The sequence below is a fragment of the Microtus pennsylvanicus genome, chromosome X, assembly GCF_037038515.1.
Source record: "Microtus pennsylvanicus isolate mMicPen1 chromosome X, mMicPen1.hap1, whole genome shotgun sequence".
NCBI classification, from domain to species: Eukaryota; Metazoa; Chordata; class Mammalia; order Rodentia; family Cricetidae; genus Microtus; species Microtus pennsylvanicus.
In genome coordinates this window covers 3,491,319-3,515,759 of record NC_134601.1, presented here as the reverse complement: position 1 = coordinate 3,515,759, position 24,441 = coordinate 3,491,319, and the positions used below count along the sequence as shown (strand labels likewise).

The 24,441-nt window shown below is 51.9% G+C and overlaps 1 protein-coding gene across 2 annotated transcripts in view; it reads left to right on the top strand.

The window, feature by feature from the left end:
- The first annotated feature begins 123 nt into the window (after positions 1 to 123).
- LOC142840721 (small integral membrane protein 10-like protein 2A) overlaps positions 124 to 24,441 on the top strand; it is a 228,756-nt gene continuing 204,438 nt past the window's right edge. The window contains exons 1-4 of one of the 2 annotated variants that reach the window (XM_075957310.1): positions 124 to 885; positions 1,157 to 1,311; positions 1,526 to 2,763; positions 2,902 to 3,133. In XM_075957310.1, coding sequence (XP_075813425.1) covers positions 282 to 518 — 237 coding nt within the window. In that variant the 5' untranslated portion in view covers positions 124 to 281 and the 3' untranslated portion in view covers positions 519 to 885; positions 1,157 to 1,311; positions 1,526 to 2,763; positions 2,902 to 3,133. Of the gene's footprint in view, positions 886 to 1,156; positions 1,312 to 1,525; positions 2,764 to 2,901; positions 3,134 to 24,441 lie in introns of those variants that run through there. The other variant, XR_012908959.1, reaches the window with a different exon arrangement.

Genomic DNA, 24,441 nt, shown 5'->3' with positions numbered 1-24,441 from the left:
GGGGGGGGGGGCTGGGCATTTAACCCACCTCTGAGGCTAGTTTGTGAGCCTGCTGCAGGGTCTCCACCTCAATCATCCCAGAGCCTGCGGCGAGGGGGCGGAGCCTAGAAGCGGCGGGTCTGGCGGGAAGGCCAGAAGCAACTGAGGCTGCAGGGTGGTAGGTGGAGCACTGGGTGCTGCAGGGACCCGGGAGCCCGAGGGCACAGCTACCTACAGCGTGGGATGGTTCCGGGTGACGCCCTGGGCTGGCTTTGTGGCAGGTGAGAGAGTGAGCCAGGCCGATGGCGGTGACTGCGGCCCTGTCGGCTGCAGCTGCGGCTGCGGCCCAATTCGGCCTGGCAATGCGATTGTCCCGTTGGGCGGCGGTGCGCGGCCCCTACAGCGCTTTCTGCAAGGGGCTCACGCGCACGCTGCTCACCTTTTTCGACCTGGCCTGGCGGCTGTGTGTAAACTTCCCCTACTTTTATATGGTGGCCTCGGAGATGCTCAACCTCCGCCTGCAGGTGCGGATCGAGTGAGCCATCGCCAGCCACAACGGCGGCCCCTGGTGGAGAACGCCACCCACGCCATCCACGCCACCCCCGCGCCACGCATGAAGGACCGTGGGGCCGCTCAGTGCCTAGAGACCGCGGGGGGGGGAGGGTGCAGACGGAACTGCTTGGGTCCCTCCATTTTAGGCCTCCGCGGAGGGCCACAGTACTGCATCCCATACCACATAAAACAAAAAACAAAACAAAACAAAAAAACTTAACAGCCTAGTCATTTTCCGCGGCATCCAGAGAATCATCAGAGTCTGGCAAACCTGTTGCCTCCGATTGACCAGAAAGAGGGAAAACCTGAAAGAGGGGGTGCTACCGCAGGATTTACCAGGCCCTGTGCAGGAAGGTAGGCACGAACAGGTTGGAATGGGGTCTGGTGGGTATAACTCGTTTGTGGAAATAAGGGAATACGCCATGGCACACTTGCTGCATAGCCAAGCTTAGAAACTGAAAAGGTAGGCAAGGCTCTCCCGTGTCCCTGGTGGTGGTCCCATGATAGGGTATTGGGTGGCTATGACATCTTGGAGGGTCAGCTCATCACCAACACACAGACAGGGAGCCCCTCCCATCTTCCAGGCCTCAAGTTCTCTCTCTCTCTCTACCCCCTCTTTTTTTAGAAGCCTCCTAAGATGTAACCTGAACCCCGAATGACAGAGTGAACTGGGCTAGTGAGCCCCCAGGAAGGTGCTAGAAGAGTAAATATTTGTCCATCGGTCTCCCTATGTCAGGTGGTCAGATAAAATGGACAGTTCTTTTCTGAACCAAACCTCAGGTCTGTCCATGCAGGCCCAAGGGTAGTCTCTGCAGCTCTGTGCAGCCCTTCTCCAGACTGCCTCCTGCACTCTTGGGGATGGGGCAGGGGACTGTCCTCTGCCTGCTCCTCCTGCTCTCCCTCTTGCTCCCCTAACCCAGTCTGGGGCATTCCTGAGGCCCTCTGCATCTGCAGACAGAAAAGAACAGGTTACAATCGTCTCTTTTCCCCACAGCCTGCTTCTCCCATCCTCCCTGTCTGCCCAGAAGCACCTGCGATGACACTGGTGAGACCCAGAAGCCCATCTTCCAGCCATGAGCAGCCTGGCAGCTGTGTGCCCCAGGATCTGGGGAAGTGGGAAGGATCCAGCAGCAAGCATCTGCTGTCGGGATAGGGTGGAGAAGCAGAGTGCACAGGAAGCCAACTCTGAAGGCTTTTTTTTCAAGCCTTGGTCTTCTGGGTGATGGCTCCCTTCTCTGATCATTTCAAGACGGATCCCTATGTAGAGATGCCTGCTTCTGTTCCTGACCAGCCCGGGGAGCAGCTGAGTGAAGAACCTGCCTAGAAGAGGAAGGGCCTTTCTGGTAGAGGCCTAGAGAGTGGTGGGGTTGCTTAGGCTTCTGGCCCCGCCATAGAAAAGATGCCAGTGTACCTCGGGCACTGATATCTCCTAGCAACACGGTGAGGGAGACATATTCCCTCATCTCATGAATACAATGGGGCTCAAGTACCGGGCTTGGTTTGCTCTTGTTACACACAGAAGAGGGGGGGGCTCAGCCTGCCCTGGACCTTCATTCCCCCACCCCTTCTGCAGTCTTCTTCACGACCTGGAAGGTCGGTGTTGGGGGGGGGGGGAGTAGAGAGTTGCCAGGGCACCTAGGGAGAAAGAGAGACCGTTGGTTAGGGAAGCTGGGCATCTGCCTTTCCTTGGAGTGTGCTATGGAAAGTCATGTTGAAGACAGAAATAGCTGTGGTGGAGGACCTAGTAATAGAATCTCAACCCCCTGGTAAGCCATTTCCTCTCAACAGAGCCAAATGTCCCACCTCTCTAGAGCTTACCATGGGCTCCTGAGCAGTTCTGTGATGCAGACCTCTGAGCTGGTGATGATGGCATTGTGGTTCCTAGGATCGGGCTGCTACCAGAAAAGTGAAGATGTTGAGAGCTTTGGCACCACCCCGTCTCTGTGTTCTCAGCCTTAGGGCTCCATCCCTGGAATCACATGGGATATCATACCGATGCGGTTAGGACAGTACAGGGGGCTTTGGGTGGGGTGCCCAAATGACCAGGAATGACCGAAGGGACACCCATCTCCTATTTCCCTCAGTTCTTCTGGCAGCGATAGCTCAAGGTCCATGTATCTGGTTCTCAGGATGGAAACCTCCAAGACGCCAGGCGGCCCCAGGGACAGCGTGGCCTGGGTGCCCACTAAGAGTCAAGGACCCAGAGGAAGATCTCCATATCTCTCGTTTCAGGTACACAGACTGAATGGTGGCTACTACATGCCCCCCTGCTGTTTCCCAAAGTTCAGGATCGATACTCTCTTCTGCCAAGTTTCACTGAGCACTTTGTGTGTGTATAAGTACATGTCTGTGAACGTGTTTACACTGCAGATTGCACGATTGAGGAGGAGCTTCACAGGTATACTGGGCTTCCTGTAGAATAAGGACCTTGACCTACTGGGAGAAATGAGTATGGAGATGGAGGCCCTGCCTTCTTAGACCTCCTGCTCCAGGAAGCCCCTCCCTGCTCATGTCCAGGCATGGGCTATAGTGTGAGGTCAGAGGCACTGGCAATGGACTGGACTCTGGGCCAGTAGATGTGGGTAGAACCAGGACTCTGCTTTGTGTTTGTGTTCCATTCTGGCCCTGAGTAGTCTGTGAGCCTCTGCTTTCTCTGCCCCTTTGTTACTTTTCTTCCTCCACGGTGCCCTGGCTGTGTGATGGGGTCGTGATGCACTTTATCTCCTTGCTGTCTGTATTGCAAGCAGAAGAGCTTCAATCAGCTCATAGACTGGACCCAGATGGCCGTACATTTCCATGTGTGATGAACTCTGCGCTGCCAGCACTCTCTGGTCAGAGATGCTGTTTCTGATGTTGACACATGTTGTAGTGTCTCAAAGTTAAAAGAAAATCCTCCAGTTCAGTACACCAAATACTGCCTGGATGCCTCCTGTTTTTCTAGGATGCCATACCGTACCTAGTGTGGGGAAGTGGGTGGGTGCTGGACAGCACTGTCCAAGCCCAGCGGGGGGCATCCAGAGAGCTGATCAGGGAAACTGCAGCTTCAGAGCCTCCTCCTAGACCACCCTTGACAGGACAACCACCCTCTGCTCCCCCCACACCAAGTGGGCAACAGTAGAGCCAGGCCCAGGATGTTCCAGTTGTTCTCATCCAGTGTTCAGAGAAAGAAGCTGAAGCAAATGCTTCTCTTTCATTCCAGGGCCTGGACTCAATGTGTTTAATTCAAATTGAGCCTGAAGAGAAAGGGGAAATGCAAGAACGTTCTGCAGGCCACTCTGTGCAGCCCAGAGATCCATCTGCAAGAGCAGGTAGGTGGTAAAGTCCTTACTGCTGTCTGGCCGGGAGCATGCGAGGAACTCATGACAAAATGAACCACCTGCCACAAGCTGGAGCTGGATGCCTGCTTTTCTCTCACGACTTTACCTCTGTTCTCTCAGAACTCCATTCTGAGGGGTTACCAGAGAAGCCAGAAGCCCTAGGGCTGAGGTGAGGTGGGACTTAGCAAGAGGGCAGGAGGCTCAGTGTGGAGGAGGCTGGGGGAGGTCAGACAGCAAGACTGTGAGAGACTCCCTTGTGGGGGCTGGGAAAAGGGCACCCAGGAGGGCAGGAAAGGTGACAGGCTCAAATGCACTGTGGGAGACTAGAGAAAGTCAGGAAGTTTTTGTGGTAGGGTAGAAGCCTCAGGAGCAGGACAGGAGACTCCTGGGTGCTGTACAGCAGGACAGGAGGCTCCAGGGGGTACTGTAGACCTTGGGAACATAGAGGGCTCAGGAGAAAGACAAAAAGCTGAGCAGATACTCAGGAGTCTCATGGGGACAGTAGGAGGTCAGGTAGGAATGACTGAAGGCTGGGGAGGCGAGCAGAAGAGTAGAAGGTAGGAAGCTCAGGGGGTGTAGGATTCTGGGAAGGGTGGCAACAGGCCGGGGGATGGTAGGGTGGGGAATGATACGAGGATGGTCCATGCAAAAGTCGCTAAAAAAAGGGGCAGGAGGCTCAAGGAAAGGTTGCACTGTGAGGAGGGCAGGAGGGTCATAGAGTGGGCCTAAAGGCTAGAGAGGCAGGTAGGAGGCTAAAGAGGAAGTCAGGGATGAGACAGGTATCTGGGGGAGGACAGAAGGTTTAGAAAGAGGGCCAGAGGCACAGAGGAAGGTTGGGAGACTGAGGAAGAGAGCCAAAGACTCAGGAATACAGTGCCCGAGCCAGGTCAGAAGGGTCAGAAGACCATATGAATCTGTTAGACTGAGCAGCTGGCTCAGAGTCTGTAGGAGGCTGAGAAAAAGGCAGGCAGAGCTAAGGGACATATGCTAGGGAGGGCAAAGGGCCAGGACCGACGGCCATACTGTTAAGAGAAGGTGGTGTCTGGTGTGCAACACAGAAGACAGAGAAAAGGTAAGCTGGACAAGAAACATGTGGGTTCATAAGACTGGGGAGGACAGAAGGATTTGGGGTGCACAACAGGCTGGAGGGGGGAATGGGTATCTGGGCTAGGGCAGAAGGGTAGGGAACATGGCGGGAGGCTGAGAAGGAACATAGCAGAGTGAAGAGAATGGTGGGGGCTCATGAGGACGGCCCATGATGAGGAAGGCAGGTGTCGTGGAGGGTATGAGGCTGGGTTGGGGACAAAGAGCAGGGCTGAGTGAAGGCAGAAAGAAGGCTGAGACGGAGGCATAGGCTGAAAGGACAGTTGGGAGCTGAGAAGGGATGGGGAGACTTTGTGAGGAAGGGGCCAAGAGGCTGGAGAGGAGAAGGCTGGAGAGAAGGACACATGGAGAGGAGGGCACAACGAGGAAGGATGTGAGAGGCAGAAGACTAGGTAGGGAAGGAGACTTGGGAGGAAGGAGAAGGCAAGGTCCCAGGCTGGGGAGGACTGCCAGTGGGTGGGGGAAGGGCAGATGGTAGGTGAGGAGGGCAGAAGGTTAATGGGAGGTTATGATGTTACACGGTGTAAGAAATTATGGCCAGAGGGAAGGAGGGGATTGTGGAGGGCAGAAAGCCTAGGAGGTATGCAGGAAGCTAAGGAATACTGCAGGAGTTGGGGTGGGGTCTGAGAAAGTGTGGGAGTAGGGAGAGGAGTGTAAAGGAGAGCAGAAGCTGGAGAAGGTAGCAGACGTGAGAGATAGGTGGGATATGGACAGAGGCCCAGGGCACTGTAAGGGTCTGGGTGACACAGAAGGCTGAGGAGGGGTCCGGGAGCTCAGGATGAAATCAGGAATGATGGCTAAAGGAAAATGGAAGGTTAGGGGAAGATAGAAGGCTAGGGAGGGCAGAAATCTGGGAGATAGGAGTCATGTGGGATTCCCCTCTGTATGCTATGAATATGCTTTATTACCACTGTTTAATAAAGAAGCTGCTTTGGCCTATGGTAGGACAGATTATAGCAGGGCAGGAGATCCAAGCAGAGATAGAGGAGGAAGGAATGCGGGGTCAGGGAGACTCCATGTTGCCACACAAGAAGCAAGAACCACAAGCTTCGTGGTAAAATGGAAAGTAATAGAAATGGGTTAATTTAAGATGTAAAAACTAGCTAGAAATATGACTGAGCCATTGGTCAAACAGTGTTTTAATTAATATAGTTGCTTTGTGATTATTTGGGTCTGTGTGACCGGGAAACCAAACTGTAGTCTCTGTTTACAGAGGAGCAGAAAACTGGAGGCAAGACAGAAGGCAAGGGAGGAGATAAGGATTGTTATAATCCAGAGAAAGAAAAGGGGCTAGAGGAGAAGGGGAGATTCCTGGTGAGAGCTGGAATTATAGAACAAGGACAGCAACATGGAGCCTCAAAGGGTGGGTAGGACACTGAAGATGGTTCACTTTAGGGTAGGAAGTGGAGGAGAAAGCAAGATGCTCAAAAGATAGTTGGAAAATGTGGAGCTAGGCACTAGTGTGTGTGTGTGTGTGTGTGTGTGTGTGTGTGTGTGTGTGTATAGGGGGGAGAACTCAGTATACAGAGGAGAGAAAGAGTCCTGGAGATGGGCCTGATTCTGAAAGTGGTTAGGAGGTTGACAGAGGGTAGGATGGGAGGGTGAAAGGCACAAGAGTTGGGGATAAGCACAGAGGGGAAGGCACACACACAAACGCGTACACACACACACACACACACACACACACACTGGCTCAGGGTAGGGAGCTGCAGATGAGGACAAAGCCCATGGCATATGGTATGTTTAGAGACTAAAGAAAGGCCTAGGGATGAGGAGTGCAAGATGATCATGGAGAAGGAATAAGGAACAGAGATGTCAGCAGTAAGACGGGTGGGTAGATCAAAGCAGAAAGATGGATCTGAAGAGAGAAGACCTGGAGAAAGACGGGTAGGCCAGGCAGAAGGAAGGAATCAGAGTGAGAGCATGTTCTGAGAGACAGAAGAAGGCAGGGGGAGAGGATTGGAGGGAAGGAGATTAAGCCTCTTAGGGGAAGGCATGGGAATGAGAGAAAGAAAGATGAGGATGATGAGGCAGGCGAACAGGAAGCTGTGAGGGTATCTAAGAAAATTAGTTACAGAGCAGGAGGCAGATACTGGTCAAGAGATTGGGAGGAAATAGAAGTTTATAGAGAAGGACATGGAGAAGGACCTGAGGCTAAAGGGGAAGGTGGGAGTCTGGAGAGGAAGTCAGCAGGCTCAGAGTGAGGGTAGGAAGCTGGTGGGGACAGAAAGCCCAGGAAAAATGAAGGACATTAGGGGATGATAGAGAATCCAAGGGGAGCTAAGAGCTGGGCAGGAGGATGCTGTGTGGGGTAGGGGCTTCAATGTGGAGGGTAAAGAATAGGGATTGACAGGACTCCAGGGAGGGGAGAGGGTATACAGACATAGAAAGGTAGAGAAGTGAGGACTCAAGGGTTCTAGATGCATGAGGAGGGGGTCACACACTCAGCCTAAGAGTAAGATGGAGAGAGCAACACCTGGAGAAGATAGTAGGAGGGAGACTAAGAAGCAGGATGAGGAAGGTGAGGGAGCAGGGCAGCAGGTTCGGGCAAACATCGGAGGATGAAGAGGCAGACAGAAAAATGGAAAGGACAAAAGTTTAGGAAGAACTTAAGAGTCTGGGCAGAAGGGCAGAACCATGGTGACAAAGCAAAAAGGAGCCTAGGGTGAGTAGTAAGGCTACAAGATTTTTAACATTCATACAGGTGACTGAAGAGGAGGGAGAGATGGTGAGGTTGGTGGTAGAATAGAGGAGAATAGGATGTAGATGAAGAGGAGAAGAGAAGCACCCTAAAAGGGCATAATGATCAGCAGGACAACAGAAGGTTGGGGAAGAGAGCAGGAAGCTCAGGGACAGGGTAGAGGTGAAGGGAAGAGGCCAGACACTGCAGAGGGGTTTGGATACAGGTAGATTTGAGGGCATTAGAAGGATGGGGTGGAAAGAAGATGGAGCTGAGGACGAGATGGAGGTGACAGGAGACTAGGGAACAGGGATAAATAGAAGTTTCAGGAGACACACAAAGAGGATGCTAGTGAGGAAAATGGTTAGAGTATCCTAAGAGTGGAGAAGACCTGGGAAGAGTTGAACTATTTGCTGTATACTCCTAGTGAGTGGAACCAGAGGCTCTGGAAATTGAGAATCCTGGGAAAAGCGGTTCATGGGAAGTCTAAAGACTGGAGACGTACACAAAGTCAGGTCAGGAGGATAGGCAATATGCTGAACACTGTAAGGCTCATGGGGAGGGTAGCAGATTCCAGGAAGTCCGCAGAGACACAGGGCAGTGAGCAGACTGGAGATGACATCATGAGGGATGAAGCTGAGAATGGGGGTACATGCTCCTGAGGAGAGAATGAGGTTCTGGGACAACATAAGGATAAGGAGCATGGGGTTTAAAACATAAGAGAAGGAAGGGAAGAAGAAGCAGAGGACTGAGGAAGTTATTAAGAGGATGGTGGGGAGGAGGCCAGGAGACACAGTTGAATTGCTAAAAAATTAAGACAGAATTAGAGGAAGAGGGTTAAGCAGATGTCTTGGATAGGGGCCAAAGATGGGAAGTGATTGTAAAAATCGGGAAGATTGGAAATGCTAGGTGTGGGGATAGGGGTTGAAGCCTTCTCCTGGTGAAAACAGATAGGATAGAAGTGTGTTTCTTGGAAGAGTAGTAGGTCACTGAGGACCAGATGCAGATTAGGGCACCTAGAATCTGAGTACCAGGGGATCCAATTGAAACTTAACAGATAGAGAATAGAAGGTATGTCAGAAGGCCAAGAGCAGTGCAGATGACTGGGTAAAGGCGACCATCTGGATCGAGATTCTTAGGAATTTTGGATCAGAGACTGAGGTAAAGGAGAAGTCTAGCTATCAGGGCTGTGTAGGGAGACTGGAAAGGACAGAGGAGTCTGAGGGGGATGGTGAGACTGAGCAGGACGGGACGCTCGGGGTTCTCCTAGGAGAACAGAGGAACTCAGGAGTTTGAGAGGGTGGGTAGAAGGCTAGGTCGATGACAGGATAGCTAGGGCTCTGCTGGGTTACAGATGCAGTTGCTGCTTACAACATACACACAGGCATTCATAGAAAATGTGCAATGATTCTAGGGGGAGGTTTTTTTAAATTGATTTTTATTGAGCTCTACATTTTTCTCTGCTCCCCTCCCTGCCTCTCCCCTCCCTTTAGGGAAGGTTTTAGCCTACACATGCAATAGATGGAGATCCGAGTACTGGAGGGAGGTTCTGGTGAGGGCGGATTCTAAATAGGGTTTAGCAGAGGATGTGGAAAGGGGGGAGTTGGAGTAGAAGGAAGGGAGTAGGGTAGGGGGCAGGTTGCAGTGTTATAGCAAGGTGAAAGGCTTAGACTAGGGAGGACCGAAGGCACCCATAGAGGAGTCTTTCAGGGTCAAAGCAGAAAGTGGAATCTCGGTGCTTGTGCAAAGAAGTCTTGTGTTGAGTTCCAATTGTCTATTAGCAGGTCAAAAAGTAGTGGAGGGAGCTGGGATTGGTGGTGCACACCTTTAATCACGGCACTCGGGAGGTAGAGGTAAGTAGATGTCTGAGTTTTAGACTAGCCTGGTCTACATAGCAAGTTTCAGGACTTCTATGGCTACACAGAGAAACCCCATCTCTAAAAAAGTCTGAGCAGGAGGACAGGAGACTGTGGCTGTGGATGGCAGGTTTCAGGAGGTCCCTAGCGACATGAGTGAATGAGTAGCCCGGGGAAGCTATCAGGAGAGCTGTGGGCTGGGGATGAGGGTCGAATGATCTGGAGATGCTAAGAGGGTTCAAGATGTTGAGGATAGGGAGCTGGAAGAGAGGAGAATGAGGACAGGAATAAACAGAAGCCTGGGGCCTATGTTAGTTGGGCCATAGGGAGGAGGGCAGGAGGCAGGAATTGCAAGAAATGTAAGGCCGAATGCTAGAAGGGACCAGGTGGGCAGATGTCATGAGGACAGGGGGTGGAAGTGATGGCACAAGTCTGGAAGGTTAGAAATGCTGCACCTTCGAGTGGGAATCTCAAGAATGGATAGGGTCTTGGGTAAGTGAGAAGAATGGGGCGGGAAGGGAGCTCCTGGGGGAGAGTAGGGCATTGAGTTCCAGAAGCCGTCCCAGGGTGTTTAAGAATCTGGATCCCCAGCCATGGCGTTCCAGTGGAGGCTTAGCCAGTGGAGGGCAGAAATGTAGAGAGGAGGTCATTTGCCTGAGGACATGGTGGCTGGTTGGGGAATGACCCGCATTCGTTTTGAAATGTCGGAGGCTCGGGAGTAACAGAGCAAATTGCTGGGGAGGAGGAATGGGCCTCCGGAGTCATAGTTCAGAGGCAGAAGTAAGACAGAATGGTAGGGAGCAGGCTATGTAGGGATACCGGAAAGGAAGGGAGAAGTCTGGGGATGAAGGCATGACTGCTCAGGAGGACAGGAGGCTCAGGGAGTGCCTAGGAGTCTTAAGGGAAGACAGGATATTGAAAGGGAGGATAGCAGGCTAAGCACAGGTCCCCAGAGTGGGGGACAAGTTTCTGGGGCCTTAGGCGTCTGTGAGGAAGAGCAGGCTTTGGCAGAAGCATGGACCCCTGGTTGGAGATTAAGAGACTGTCTGAGATCAAAGTGCTGTTGAGGAGGGCACAGTGCTCAAGAAATATCAGGGTATCAGGAGGACAGGGCTGCAACAGAGAGTGGATTCTAGGAGATGGGAAGCAATCTGACCAGGAGAGTTTGATGTCCTGGTCATGAGACAGAAGTCTGAGAGAAAAGCACATGGCATGTTTCAGGAGGAGGTCATGAACCAGGGAGTGTAGGCACTAAGCAGGATTTATAAGAACGATGCAGATGAGGGATGCTGGGGAGGGTTCCAGTCTAGAGGAAGGGTCAAAGTTGGTAGGGGCAGGAAGCTTGAGAAGAGACCGGAAAGCTCTCTGTAGGATTCCAGGAAGCTGCGTGGATGTTAGGATGGAAACAGCAGAGGCCTAGACAGGAGGACTGGATTATGTGAGGTAAGCAGGAAGCAATGCGGGCGGCAGGAGAAGGAGGACTTAGCCTGGAGGCTGAGTGAATCAGGGTGAAGAGTGGAGGAAAAGACACGTAGCAGAGCAGGCAGAGGTTCACAGACAAATGGGAGTCGGTTGTATCTGCTTGAGGACAGACCAGGAGAGTCTGGGACCTGACATCTGACTCAGCACTCAGGACAACTCTCTGCTCCTCCATAGGCCCAAAGTTTGATTCGAAGAATCCACATGGGGCTCACTGCAGAGGAACAAGTGCTGTTTTACACACTATCCTCGTCCCAGAGGAGCGAGTGCTGTTTTACACACTATCCTCGTCCCAGAGGAGCGAGTGCTGTTTTACACACTATCCTCGTCCCAGAGGAGCGAGTGCTGTTTTACACACTATCCTCGTCCCAGAGGAGCGAGTGCTGTTTTACACACTATCCTCGTCCCAGAGGAGCGAGTGCTGTTTTACACACTATCCTCGTCCCAGAGGAGCGAGTGCTGTTTTACACACTATCCTCGTCCCAGAGGAGCGAGTGCTGTTTTACACACTATCCTGGGACCATTTGTGTACTTGCTGCTAAGGTCGTGCACACAGGCAAAGTGGCCGTTGAAGGAAAATTCATGATTTTGAAGAGTGAGGAATTCTTGCTTTAAAAAAAATAGAGTTTAGTTTGTGCCTCTGAATGTCGAAGCACCAAGTACTGGAGTGTGGAACTGTTTTATGGTGTTCTTTTCAAAAGCAGATAAAGGATGATCTGGAGAAATGAGAAGAGGAACAAGTCTCACGCAGTTTAGAACACTATGGGAACCTAGTAAGCCTAGAGTTGCCTGTGGAGGAGAGGGCTCCAGGGATAGCATGAATTGGAAGCTTGGGATTGGGCAAAGAAATCTCCTGAGGAAGGCAAAATGCCCCCTTGGTAGATCCAGAAGCTATAAAGGGGCACAAAGTCTGGGCAAGAATTTGAGAGGAGAATTGGAGCAAGGGTAGTAGACTCCAGGAGGTCCTGAGGAGGTTGAGTGGACTACGGAGGTGTCTGGGTCCGCAGATGTGAGTCTGGCCCACCTTGACCAGAGGTCAGAGAGTTCCAGCTTGTTTTGCTCTTTCCAAGTTGTTGACAGCAAATGGGAACAAAACAAGAGGTCCTGACCTAGAGTGGTTATTTAGTATTTTGAGGATATAGGTGTACCAGCTCCATCTTGACCAAAGGTCAGAGATGCTCTGTTTATTCCTTGTAACATGTTGACGAAGTCTGTTGTCTCTCCCCTTTTGGAGAAAGGTATAAAAAGACATGTGGAAAACAAGGAGATGATTCAGTAGTCACTTAATGCCCTGCCTGATGCTGTTCTGTGTTTTGTCTCTTATTTCTCTTTTATCTCTGTTCTTTTTTGCTTCATAATTCTAATCCTCATGCTTCTACCCTGGGACGTGTGAATCCAGTTGAAGCTGGTCCTCGACAGGGAGAATATCAGGAGCGTTGTAGGCTGGGAATGAGAAGCAAATGTTCCTGAGGATTGTATGAGGATATGGGAAGGCAGAGGATAGTGATAGAGGATAATAGAAGAATCAGAATCAGAATAGGGAAAGCAGAAGCCTGGGGAATATTTTAGCAGGCAGTTGGGTTTGTGGCAGGAGAAACAGGGATTGCAAGAAACTACAGGGGAATGCAGAAGGGACAGGGCATGTGCTGGTATTGTTGGTAGGATTGCGAGATTGTGGGTGATGACAGAAATCTGGAAGACTGGAAATGTTCAGTCCCAGGGTAGAATGTTTGATAGAGGGCAGGACTCTGGGGCAAGTGAGAAGGCTTGGAGGATGGAAGAGGTCCTTGGGGAGAGTAAGACACTGCTCTAAAAGCGGTCCCAGGATGCTTAGGATTCTGTGTATCAACCTAGGAAGGTCCAGTTTAGACTTGGGAGCCGTAGAGCAGAAAGGAAGAAAGTAGGTCAGTTGGCTATGACTGCCTGGGTATAGACCACCATCTGTGGGCTGAAATGCTGGAGGCTCGGTGGCTTGAGGACAAATGACTGGGGTGGAGGGCTAAGGTTTCAGGACTCATTTGTTAGAGGCTGAGGGAAGCAAGCAGTATAGGCATTGGGGCGGTGTAGGCAGACCTCAAAGAAGAGCAGAAGTCCCGTGAGGACAGCAAGACTCTACTCAGGAGGACAGGAGGCTCAGCGTGTGCCTAGGAGGCCAGAGGTGGTTAGGGTTTATAGAGGGAGCAGAGCCGAGAAGGAGGATAGCACTGTGGCCTGTGTGAGCGTAGGTTACCAGAATGGAAGGCAAGAGGGTAGGGCCTCTGGAGGCTGGGGGGGGGGGGTGTACAGAGAGTTCATAGAGGTGCAGAATCCTGAGGAAAAGTCAGAAAGTCTGCTGTGGGACAGAATGGCTGCTGAGGCAGTCATTCATAGGATGAAGACTGGCCCGTGAGGCAGGAGATTCAGACACTGGAAGGCTTGGAGGGAAGAAGGCAAAGGCCAGGAAGCAGGAAAGAAGGCTCATGGAAAAGTAGATGACTGGGGAAGGGCAGAGTGCTGGAGAGGAGGGCAGGATAGCAGAAGGGCAGGGTAGCAAAAGGTCAAAGGGAACAGAGGTCAGGTGTTGTACCAGGAGGTGAGGAGTCTGAAGAGAAGGCAGGATTGGGTTCTCCTGGAAGGATATTAAAGCAGAGAAATTAGCCACTAGGCTGGAGTGGAAGGAAGAATGGGGTGGAAGGATGGCGGAAAGTGTGGCAACCTGGGAGAAAGTTCAAGCTGGGGAGAGAAGAAAGAGGCTCAGATGGATGGCAGCGTGGCAGGAGAGATGGAAAGAAGGCTAGAGAGGAGGGCAGGCATGTGTGGACGCGAGCAAGGCATGGTAGGAAGTAAGGGAGAGGATGTGGGCAGGAAAAATGAGGGTTTTGTTAGGAGGGCCTGGTTGGCAGGCTGAGGAGGTCAGCTATCCCAGGGGAGGTGAAGAGAGTTTTGTATAGGGCAGAAAGCTTAGGGAAAGATGGGCTCCTGCTACAAGAAAGACGGCTGCAGGATAGGGCCAAAAATTCAGACTGACTGGGGGAGTTTGAAGCTGGAGGCATAGCTCAGCAGTCACGACAACTTCCTGTTCCTTTAGAGAGGACACAGGTTTGATTCAAAACACCCACATGAAGACTCCCAAACATCTTTGACTCCAGGTCCAGGGGTTCAATACCATCTTCTCACCCCCACCCAGGAACTATTCATGCATTTGGTGTTCAGAACACGTGCAGGCAAAGCCTCCATCCACAGAAGACTATCTTTTTAAATTTTCAACATGGTGAATTTTTAATAACCTGGAAGAGGTTAGTTTACTCCAGTCATGGTTGAAGCGCAGAGTACAGGAAGGAGGATCTGGTGTAGGGTGGGATACCAGGTAGGGGATAGAGGAGGACATGGGAAGGGAGTAGGCTGACAAGGAGAACAGGAAATCAAGGGTGGATAAAAGATTCTGTGCAAGAAAAAGATAACTAGACTAGAGGGCAGGTGTCTCTCGGGGAGGGTGCCAGTATCAGGGCATGGTTTGGAGGCTCAGGAAAAGTACAGGTGCCTTTGGGGAGCTCAAGAGACTCAGTGGTCAAGAGGCTGAGGAGGGACACAAAGACTGGACGGGAGAAGCAGAGACTTGGGTTAGGGTGGTAGGCCGCAGGAGATCCTGCTGTGTATGGGGCTGTGAGAAATCCTGGAAGGACAGGAGGGCAGGAGGATTGAATGCTGGCGTGGGTGGGGGCTGAGTGATCTGGAGGAGGAGAGGCAGATACAGGAGGACGGAAGGATGGCCATGTCATGTGTCTAAAAGAATAGCAAAGGAGCATAGGGGAAAATGGAAATCTGAGGACCACGGAGGAGGTGGATGGGGAGGATGGCAGAAAGAGTGGGCGAGCATGAAGCTGGGGAGGATCGCAGGAGGGATGGGTTGGGCAGATTTATGAGTTGGGGCAGGAGGATGGAGGTGGTGGTGGGGCTGGAAGACTGGAAATCCTAGGGGTGGGGCTGGGGTTAGGAGGTTTACTACTGGGTCACAGTCTGGGCCTAGTGAGAAGGCTTGGAAAAGGGAAAGAAGTTCCCTGAAAGAGTAGGGTATTGAGGGCCGGAAGAGTTTTCAGAAGCTTAGGATGATCTGGTCGGGGCTTAGAAAATGGAGAGCAGGAAGCTAGTCAAGTTGCTAAGGGATGATGGGTAGCTGGCTGGGGAATAGCAAAAGTCTGGGGTGAAATATCAGAGGATGACATTTAAGAAAACAGGGGAGGGGCACAGAAGGCCCAGGGCTGTGAACAGAAAGAAGTCTGAGATAAGGCAGGAGTCTAGGTGTCAGGCTAGACAGGGAGACAGGAAATGAGGACAGAAGACCTGGGAGACAGGAGGTACAAGTATGACTCAGAAACTGTTCTAGGACACAGTGCTCTAAAGAAGCATAAGGCAGTCACCCAGAGGCCAAAAGATTGGGGAGTAAGGCAGGAGGGCAGGGGAGGGGGCCACAGGGAAGGAAGAAGTATGAATGAGTGCGAGGCAAGTGGAGTGCCAACTGCTGGAGAGGAGACTGCTGATTGGCAGGCAAGCGGGAGACCAGGGGGGCAGCGAACAGGAGGATCATGGGGGAGAGAGGGCTGAAGGCTAGGCATGGTGTCTTGTTTGACAAGGAAATGAATCTGAGGGTAAGGCAGGATTGGATACTCCAAAGAGATTAGGCACTGGGCTGGTGTGGGAAAGAACAGTGATGAGGGCTGCAGAGAAGGGTCCCAGCCACTAGCCACAGGGAGAGTGAGAAGCTGGAGAGGTGAACGTCTGTACTACGGTACTACACCTGTAGTGTGGAGCCTGCACTAGGAGACCGTAGGCGAGCCAGGCAAGGGCCTGGAGATTTAAACACACAAAGGCACACAGACAGACACGGGCCATCCTTGAAACAGGAATGCCCCCTTTATTGTGTTCCAGAACTGCTTATATAGGGATCCTTAACTGGTAGCCATGCCCTAGGCAAATCCACCAGAAACCAGTCCCCTGCCACCAGGAACTCCTGAGGGTCTCATGCTCAAAGTAGCTGCAAACACAGAAAAACAAGTTGTTTTGCTCAGAGCAGCTGCAAGCATAACAGGAAATTCAGGGTCTGGGGCCACAGCCCCCAATAGGGATGAGGGCAGAGCGCCTGGACAGAGGTCAAGGGGCTCTTAGTAAGATGTAAGAAGGCTCTGGTGGAGGGTAGGATGGCAGGAGGACAGAAGGCAGGCTAGAGAGGAGGACAGCAGGAGGCACTGTGCTGGCTAAGGATGGTGAGGGTACAGGCAGGAGGCTAAGGAGTTTGCTAAAAGGCCATGGTTTGGCGGGAGGCTGGGGGAGGATCTAGATGGACTGCAGAAGGCAGGTTTGAGGGAGGGCAGAAGGTTCATAGAAAATGGGAGCCCGCTGTAGGAAAATTGGCTTTACTATAGGGCCACAACTTCAGATAACAGGAGGGTAGGAGGCTAGATATCTGCCTCGGCACTCAGAACAACTGTCTGCACCTCCACAGGCTGGAAATTGAAACTGAAGTACCCACATTATCTCATAACAATCTACAACTCCAGTCCCAGGGGATCCGGCATTCTCTTCTGACTCTTCTCGGACCAAGAGTGCCCTTGCTGCTTCGAACACATACACAGGCCAAAGGCCAAGCAGCCACTTAAAGAAAATTGTAATGATTGTTAGGAGCGTGCAATTTTTACTAATAGAGAAGAGTATAGATTATGCATATGATATAGTTGGAGAGCTGAGTACTGGAAAGAGGTTCTGGTGAAGGTGGGATCCCAAATAGGTTTCGAGGAGGATCTGGGGAAGGTGGGATTCTGGGGGAGAGCAGACAAAGTCAAGGGCACCTTAAGATGTGATGTGAGGGCAAAGACTCGGGTCGGGGTGTCAAGGAAATGGGGAGGCTAAAACCAGATGATTTGGAGCATTGTAGAAAGCTATTAGGTGCTGAGAGAAAGGCAAGATACATGCTGCAGGCAGGTTTATTAGTCAGGGAGAACAGAAACTAGACTGGGCTGGCCAAGAAGAAAACAGATGGGTGCAGTAGAAATCTGAGGTTGCCAGGATCAGAGAATGGATGGAGGTTTGGGGTGGGCATAGTTATCTGCGAAGGAGGGCAAGGTGTCCGTTGGTAGATCCAGAGGTAGTCGAAGGACACCAAGTCTAAGCAAGAGGTCAGGAGTTTGAGGGTGAAGGTAAGAGGCTCCAGTAAGTAGGTCCCAAGAGCCATGAGAGATGACCAGAGCATGTGGCGGATGTCAAGAGTGTTCCAGACTTGGTAGGAAGGATGAATGCTCCTGAGGAGGGAAGGAGACTCAGGGGAAGCAGAAGAATGATGAGGATATGTGGCTAGAAGAGGAGGAGGAGAAGGAAATGCCTGCGGAACAGGTCAGGAGAAGGATGGGAAGAAGGGCAGGATACACAGTAGGAAAGCAGAAGACAAAGGGGAATGCAGAAAGTTGGGAAATGTCAGGAGGACCGGAAGATTGGAAATGCTGGGTCTAGAAGAGTGACGCTGGAGAGAGGAAAGGAGTTTCTCAGCGGGTGAGAAGGCTTGGCTGAAGTTCTTGGAGATAAAGACACTGTGTTCCAGAAGCAATTCTGGGGTGTCTAGAAATGTCTGCTACAAGGCCAAAAAAAAAAAATCCAGTGGAGGTTTAGAATGGAGGGCAGATAGAAAGAGAAGACGTCAGTCGGCAAAGAGCAGCATATCTAGATGAGTAAAGGCCAGCATCTGTGTTAAAATGTCAACGTGTCAGCATAAGAGAGAAAATGCCTGGGGAAGAGGGCAGGAAGCTTAGGATTCTTGGGTTGGAGGCTGTGGTAAGGCAGAAATCTAGGTATCATGGCTGGGTAAGGTGACTGCGAAGGAGGGAGGAAATCTGGGGAGGATGGCAGGAAGCCCAGGGAGTGCCTAGGATTCCAGGGGAAGACAGGATATTGAAAGGGACGCTAGCAGGCTAGGAAGATGACAGGATGGCCAGGCTTGGCATAGGCCCCTGCAGTGGAGGACAAATGTTTGGGCTCTTAGGTGTCTGCGTCGACCGGCAGGTTCTTGACAGGAGCATGGATGTCTGTGTGGAAATTCAGTGACTACCGCAGGGCACAGTGGTTGTGAGGAGGACGAGACACTCACCAGGAGCACCACAGGCTGGGAAGAAAGGCAGGAGGTTCAGAAAGACATGAAGTTAGGAGGGCGGAAGGGCAGGGACTATGGAGAAGAAAAGCTCGTGGAACTGTAGGAGGCTAAGGAGGGGCAGAGTGCCGGACAGGAGGGCTGCATGCTTGGGCGGACAGCAGGAGTCTGAGACCGCAGGAGAGAGGAGGTCAAGGAGACAAGAGTGACTAATATTGGGGAATTCCAGTCTTGTACAAAGGGTAGGAGTCCGGGAAGAAAGCAAGATGCATGGTGCAGAGAGGATCAGGAACCAGGGTGGTGGGCACTATGTGAGTAAGAATAAAGATAAGAGATAGAGTTAAGGGTCCCTGTGTACAGGAAGAGTCAAAGTCTGGGATGGGCAGGAAGCTGGGGAAGGGGGAGAATGCTCTCTTCCCCCACACAGAGGGGAGTGGCCCATAGATTGGGTAAGGTGACTAGAAGGGGCAGAAAGTTACGCAGGAGGACAAGGAGTATGTGCAGGTGATCAGGAGGCCACATGGGGAGGGAGGCCACAAGGAGAGTGAGGACTTATGCAGGAGGATGATAGGAGGCCTAAGTTAGGCAGGATGCTGAGGGGACCAGGGTGAACAATGGAGAAGATGCATCAGGGAGGGCATAAGGCTCATAGAAAAGCAGGAGCCTGCTGCAGGAAAGTGGGCTGGCGAAAAGACATGCGCACCCCTCAGCCTGGGAGACTCTGGAGCTTTGCATCTGTCTCAGCACCCAGGAGCTGCCTGCTCCTGCACAGGCCCGCAGTTTGATGTCAAACATACACATGGGGCGCACAGCGGCAACTCCATCGACAGGGCAACTCAAACACTCTTCTACCCTATCCCAGGATCAGGGATGCAGTTGCTGCTTAGAACAAACACACAGGCATTCACAGAAAATGTGTAATGATTCTCAAGGCAGGGAGTTTTACTAATAGTGAAGAGTTTAGCTTACACATGCGATAGGTCAAGAACTAAATACTGGAGGGAGGGTCTGGTGAGGGTGGGACTCTAAATAGGGTTTAGAGGAGATCTGGGGTGCATAGAAGACTTGGAGAGAAGGGAGGAAGTCAGGGGCAGCTTAGGATCCAATGTTAGGGTAATGGGCCTAGCTTATGGGGGAGGGAAGGTGCCTGTGGATAGATGTCAGATCGTGGATTTTAGGTGCCTCAGTGAGCAAAAATATCTGTGGAGAAGTGTAAGATACCTGTAGTTAGGTCCAGAATCTGGAGGGGTGCAAAGTCTTCACAAGAGGGCAGGAGGCTCAGGGTGAAGGTAATAGGCCTCAGGAGGGAAGGCCACTGGGAAATATGTTAGGAACATTGGAGGCTGTGCGTGAGGGCCCAGTGCTCCCGCGGAGGATGTACAGCTCTGGGAAGGCGGAAAGGTGGTGAGTATAGAGTTCTACAAGGGGAGAGAATGAGGATGGGAAAAGCAGAATCCTGGGGAGCAGGCTAGAAAGGTGTGGGGGAAGGGCAGAAGGCACAGTGGTACTGCCAGACACTAAGGCAGAATGCCCAAGGGAAGGAGGGCTGAGCAAATTGGGGGAGGGGCAGGAGTTTGGAAGTGATGGCAGAAGTCAGGAAGGTTGAAATGCTGGCGATGTGGGGACAGGATGTGAAAGACAGGGTAGTTTGTTTAGGGCATATGAGGAGGCTGGGAGAAGGGAAGGACATTTCTGAGGAAAGATTAGGGCTCTGGGTTCTAGAAGCAGTTCGAGGATGCTTAGGAATCTGTGTGCCGGGCAAGGAGGATCGGTCGAGACTGTAGGCAGGCGTATGGAGGGTGGGAAGAGAGGTCAGTTGATTAGGACAATGTAGCTGACCAGGGGAAGGCCAACTCCTGGATTGAAATGTGGGAGACTTGGGGCAAGAGGAAAAATGGCTGGAGAGGAGGAGAAAAGGACTCAGGTCAGAGGCTAAGATAAATTCAGAATCTAGGTGTCAGGGTTCTGAAGGGTGACATTAAAGGAGGGGAGAAGTCTTGGGAGGTTGGAAAGGCTCTGTGCAGGACAGGAGCCTCAGAGTAAGTCAGGAATTTGAGAGAGCTAATGCTAGGCTAGACAATAGCTGAAGGAGCATAGGTCCCTGAGATGGAAGACAAGTTTCTGAGAGCTTAGGGGTCCATGCGGAAGAGCAGACAGATCACAGGAGCTCAAAAACCTGAGAAGAGGTTCAGAGCTCTTCAAGGGCGTAGTGTTGCTGCTGAGGGCAGGACACTCAACAGGAGGACAAAAGACTGGGGTGAGGGTAAGGCTTGAGGTTCAGGGAGAGGAGATGGCTAGGAGCACAGAGGAGGGAGGGGCTACAGAGGAGAAGAGACGTGGCACAGCCGACTAAGGAACGGGGGCTGTAGAAGAGGGCCATGTGTGGCACGCTATAAGGACAGGGCAGCAGCAGAGAGGATCAAGGGGTTCTGAAAGAAGTAGGCCAGTGGAGTTCTCAAGTTTATTTATTTATTTTTTATTTATTTATTTATTTATTTATTTATTGGTTTTTCGAGACAGGGTTTCTCTGTGGCTTTTGGAGCCTGTTCTGGAACTAGCTCTGTAGACCAGACTGGCCTCGAACTCACAGAGATCCGCCTGCCTCTGCTGGGTAGAGTCAGATTGCTTAGCTTTGGAGCCAGGCAGGTAGACACAGACGGTTGGGAAGTGGCTTTGATGAAGGGCAGAACTGCAGGGGAGGACACAAGCCTAGGAAGGAGGACAGAAATCTGTTGTAGGTCAGCAGGAGGTAAAATATGAAATTTAAGGAGGTACACCGGGTGGTGGTGGCGCACGCCTTTAATCCCAGCACTTGGGAGGCAGAGGCAGGCGAGTCTCTATGAGTTCGAGGCCAGTCTGGTCTACAAGAGCTAGTTCCAGGACAGGGTCCAAAAGCTACAGAGAAACCCTGTCTCGAAAAAAAAAAAAGTCAAGGGGGTTGAAGATTATGCAGGAGGATGAGGTTATGGTAGGAAGCCAGGGTGTTGTAGAGGAGGCTGGCAGGAAATGTGGAAGTGAAAACAAACCAAAGGGAGGACAGACAGAAGTCTCACGAAAGGCTGGAGCCTGAGAGGAAAGAAGGCTACAGAGTAGTGCCGGAACTTCTGAGAGTCAGGGGATATCTGGGACCAGAAAAATGCCTCGGCCGTTAGGAAACTTGTCTGCTCCACACTACCCAGGTCTATTTCAACACTCTCCTCAGAGTTCTGGGGAACAGACATTATGCCTTCTTCTGGCCTCCCCGAGGGCCAGGCAAGCACTTGGTTGACAGGACATTGACGCAGGCAGAAGTGTCTTTGACACAGGGCGGACAGTTCAGCCAGAAGGGGAGTGTGATAAACAGAACAAAGGTGTGCATGAGGTAATGAAGTGAATGAGTAAGAAGCCTCTTGAGAATCTTTCGGGAGATCTCTACCTGGAGGAGGAAGTAGGCTGCTCATGGGGAGCTTGAAAAACCCAGAAGGGACCCTGTGTAGGAAAGGATTGGTGGAGAAGGCAGCAGGCTCTGGAATGGTGGGAGACTAGGGGAGGGCAGACACCTGGAGAACAGAACAGGAGGGGGACAAAGGTGACAGTGGGCTGAGGAGGAGAGGGCCAGAGGCTCGAGGGGCTGTAGAAAGCTAGAATCAGTCACCAGAATGGGTGACGGGTTGTCTGCAAGGATGGGGATGACACCAGGCAATTTGGGGGGACTGTAGGAACCTGGTCCATGATACAAACTTTGGGCAGGAGGCTTGGAAAGACTCTAGTTTACTCTCAAGATGATTGGAACAGAAAGTAATGAGGAGACTCAGTTGTAGCATGGGTGGAGGAGGATAGGGAAGAGGTTAGGGGTGCTGTGGGGTGGAAAGTTGAAGGAAACTTTGGAAGCTATGGGAGAAGGAACGTCTAAGAAGGAACCTCATAGTGATTAGTATAGCTTAGGAGACTGGTGGAAGGAAAGACTAAGAAAAAACACATAAAACTGGAGAAAAGGCAGGCGTCTGGAGGGACAAATGAGTATGAATTTGGGTGAAAGGCTCAAGTGGAGCGCAGATCTGTGGTGGGGACCAGGTACGTGGCTGGAGGCTGTGGGGGCTAGCAGGCCTGTTGTTGGCTAGATAGGCCCTCAGGAGGTTCAGGAATCCATGGTCTAGTGGGAGGCCATAAGCCTGGGTCGGACAGCTAGAGGCCGAGAATGACAGACTTCTGGAAAAGGCAGAAGGCTCTGAGGGGGTGGTCACAGGGTTCAAGGAATACGGTAGGAGGCTAATGAATGGCAGGGTCTGTAGAGGAGCCCAGGATCTAGAATGGAAAGTTAGACGGTTGAGGATAAAAGCTAGATGCTCCAGAAAGTGAGGAGCTGGGGGGGGGGGGGTGATGACAAGAGGATTAGCATGAGCCCAGAGAGCCATAGGGACCCAGAAACTGAAAGAGGACAGTAGGGTGAGAAGGGGGGGGGGGAGAAAGATCAGGGGGAATGTTAAGGGTCTCGGAGGATGGCAGAATGCTTGGGTGTAGGAGACAGAGAAGGATAGGAGCCACCAAGAGCCTTTGTGGTGTGTGGAACTGACAGAGATGTAACAGCAGTGTCTGGCAGAGGGCAGAGAGCTCTAGTCGTCCAGGAGCCAGGGGAGGATCCCGGAAATTGACTAAGGCGAGCAGGCGCCTCAGGGTATGAAGTGAGCATGAGAGAGTGTAGATTATCTCAGAGTAGGGACAGGAGTCTCAAACTAATAGTGTGTGCCTGCGAAAGAAAGGACAGCTGGAGAAAGGCAGAGAGGGTCCTGCTGATTGGGGTGGGTAGTAGAAATTTAGAAGGCAGTGCAGAAGGCTCTGGGGAGGAATGGGAGCTGGGTTCAGGAGAGGGGGTTCAGCTAAATGGTAGGAGTCTGAGAATTAGGCATGCTGTTCAAGGAAGGGTAAGAAAGGGGGAACTGGGCACCAGGCTGGGGAGACACTCGGAGTGTGTTTATCATGGCAGTGGGCACTGGGATTTGGGGAACCCAGGGCAGGGTATAAGGCTTAGGAAGAGTACATGACACCGGGAAGGGAGCCAGTAGTTAAAGGGACAGCGAGAGGCTTGGAAACAGGTCTAAGGTGAGTGGAGGAGACTTCAGGATGTTCCGTGTGAATGGAGAGGGCTTTAGGCTTAGGGGGAATGCAGGCTTTACATGGAGAGGGGGATAACAGGAGACTCATGGGATGGGGCTGTGCTGGAGGTAGAAGGTTTTATGGGAGTGCAGGAAGCTGGGAGAAGATATCAGAAGGCTTCGAAAGTTAGGCTCTCAAGGGAGGGCCGGAGCTCAGACTAGGTGGGCAGGACAGGGAAGGACAGGGAAGTAGGATGTGGGGGTACAAGTATTGAGAAGACTGGAGAACACGGTGCTAGTGATGAGGAGGTCAGGAAGCAGTGGGGCAGTAGGCTTCCAAGTAGGGCAGGAAGTTCAGGGAATGATGCTGGAGGTAGGATGAAGAAGCCACACAGGAGGGCAAGGGGTCAAGAAGAGAATAGGCTCCTGGGGAACACAACAGCAGGATGTGGAAGAAGCCGGGACGCTGGGGGTAAAGGTTGAAGACTGGGCAGATAGCGAAATGGAGAAAGAGGCCAGGATCTCAGGGAGAAGCCAGGGAAGAAATGGATGTGCAGAGAGGGACCATCATTTCCCAAGTAGGAGGATTCCTGGGGGACTCAGAGTTACGTCCAGCTTGGGTTTGGGGTTCAAGTGACACCCATGGCTTGTCACCAAGAGCTCTCCAGGGGTAGGAACACCTTGATAAGAACAGCACTCCCAACATCCCTCTGCAGTATCACAGGGTCCCACAAACACAGAGGCCAGACCCACGTTTTTGTGTGAAGAGTCAACTATGTGCTCATGGGATGCTGAACAGCTCTATTCCTGGGGACTGGATGGTCACTTAACCACGGGCAAACACTATTGCAAGACTGACACTGAATTGCACTCAAATGTGGGTACTTTCCTGATCTCAGAAAGGCTCTGGGGAACATTTGTATCCCAGCTAGTGTGAATAGGTCAAAATTCTTCCCCATTGGCCCACCAAGCGAATTTGACAAGGGGACACCGTCAAGGGGACACCGAGGACAGGTGCAGGCCTCTATGATCTTTTGTACCCTGTGCTCACAGCTAAGGACAACCTCTCTGAGGTGTCTCCTGCAGTAAAGTCTATGGCACTGTGTGCCCGGGGACTACCTTCCAGTTGTGTCCGGTCTCTTCTGACAGATTCAATCTTCCACTGAAATAAGTACACTACACCACGCAACAGCCTGAATAACCGCCCAATGCCACAGTAGGAACAGCCACTGCAATAGCAGCATGAATGAATGCCTGGACATCGTGACCCCGATGTGGTCACCTCTTGATC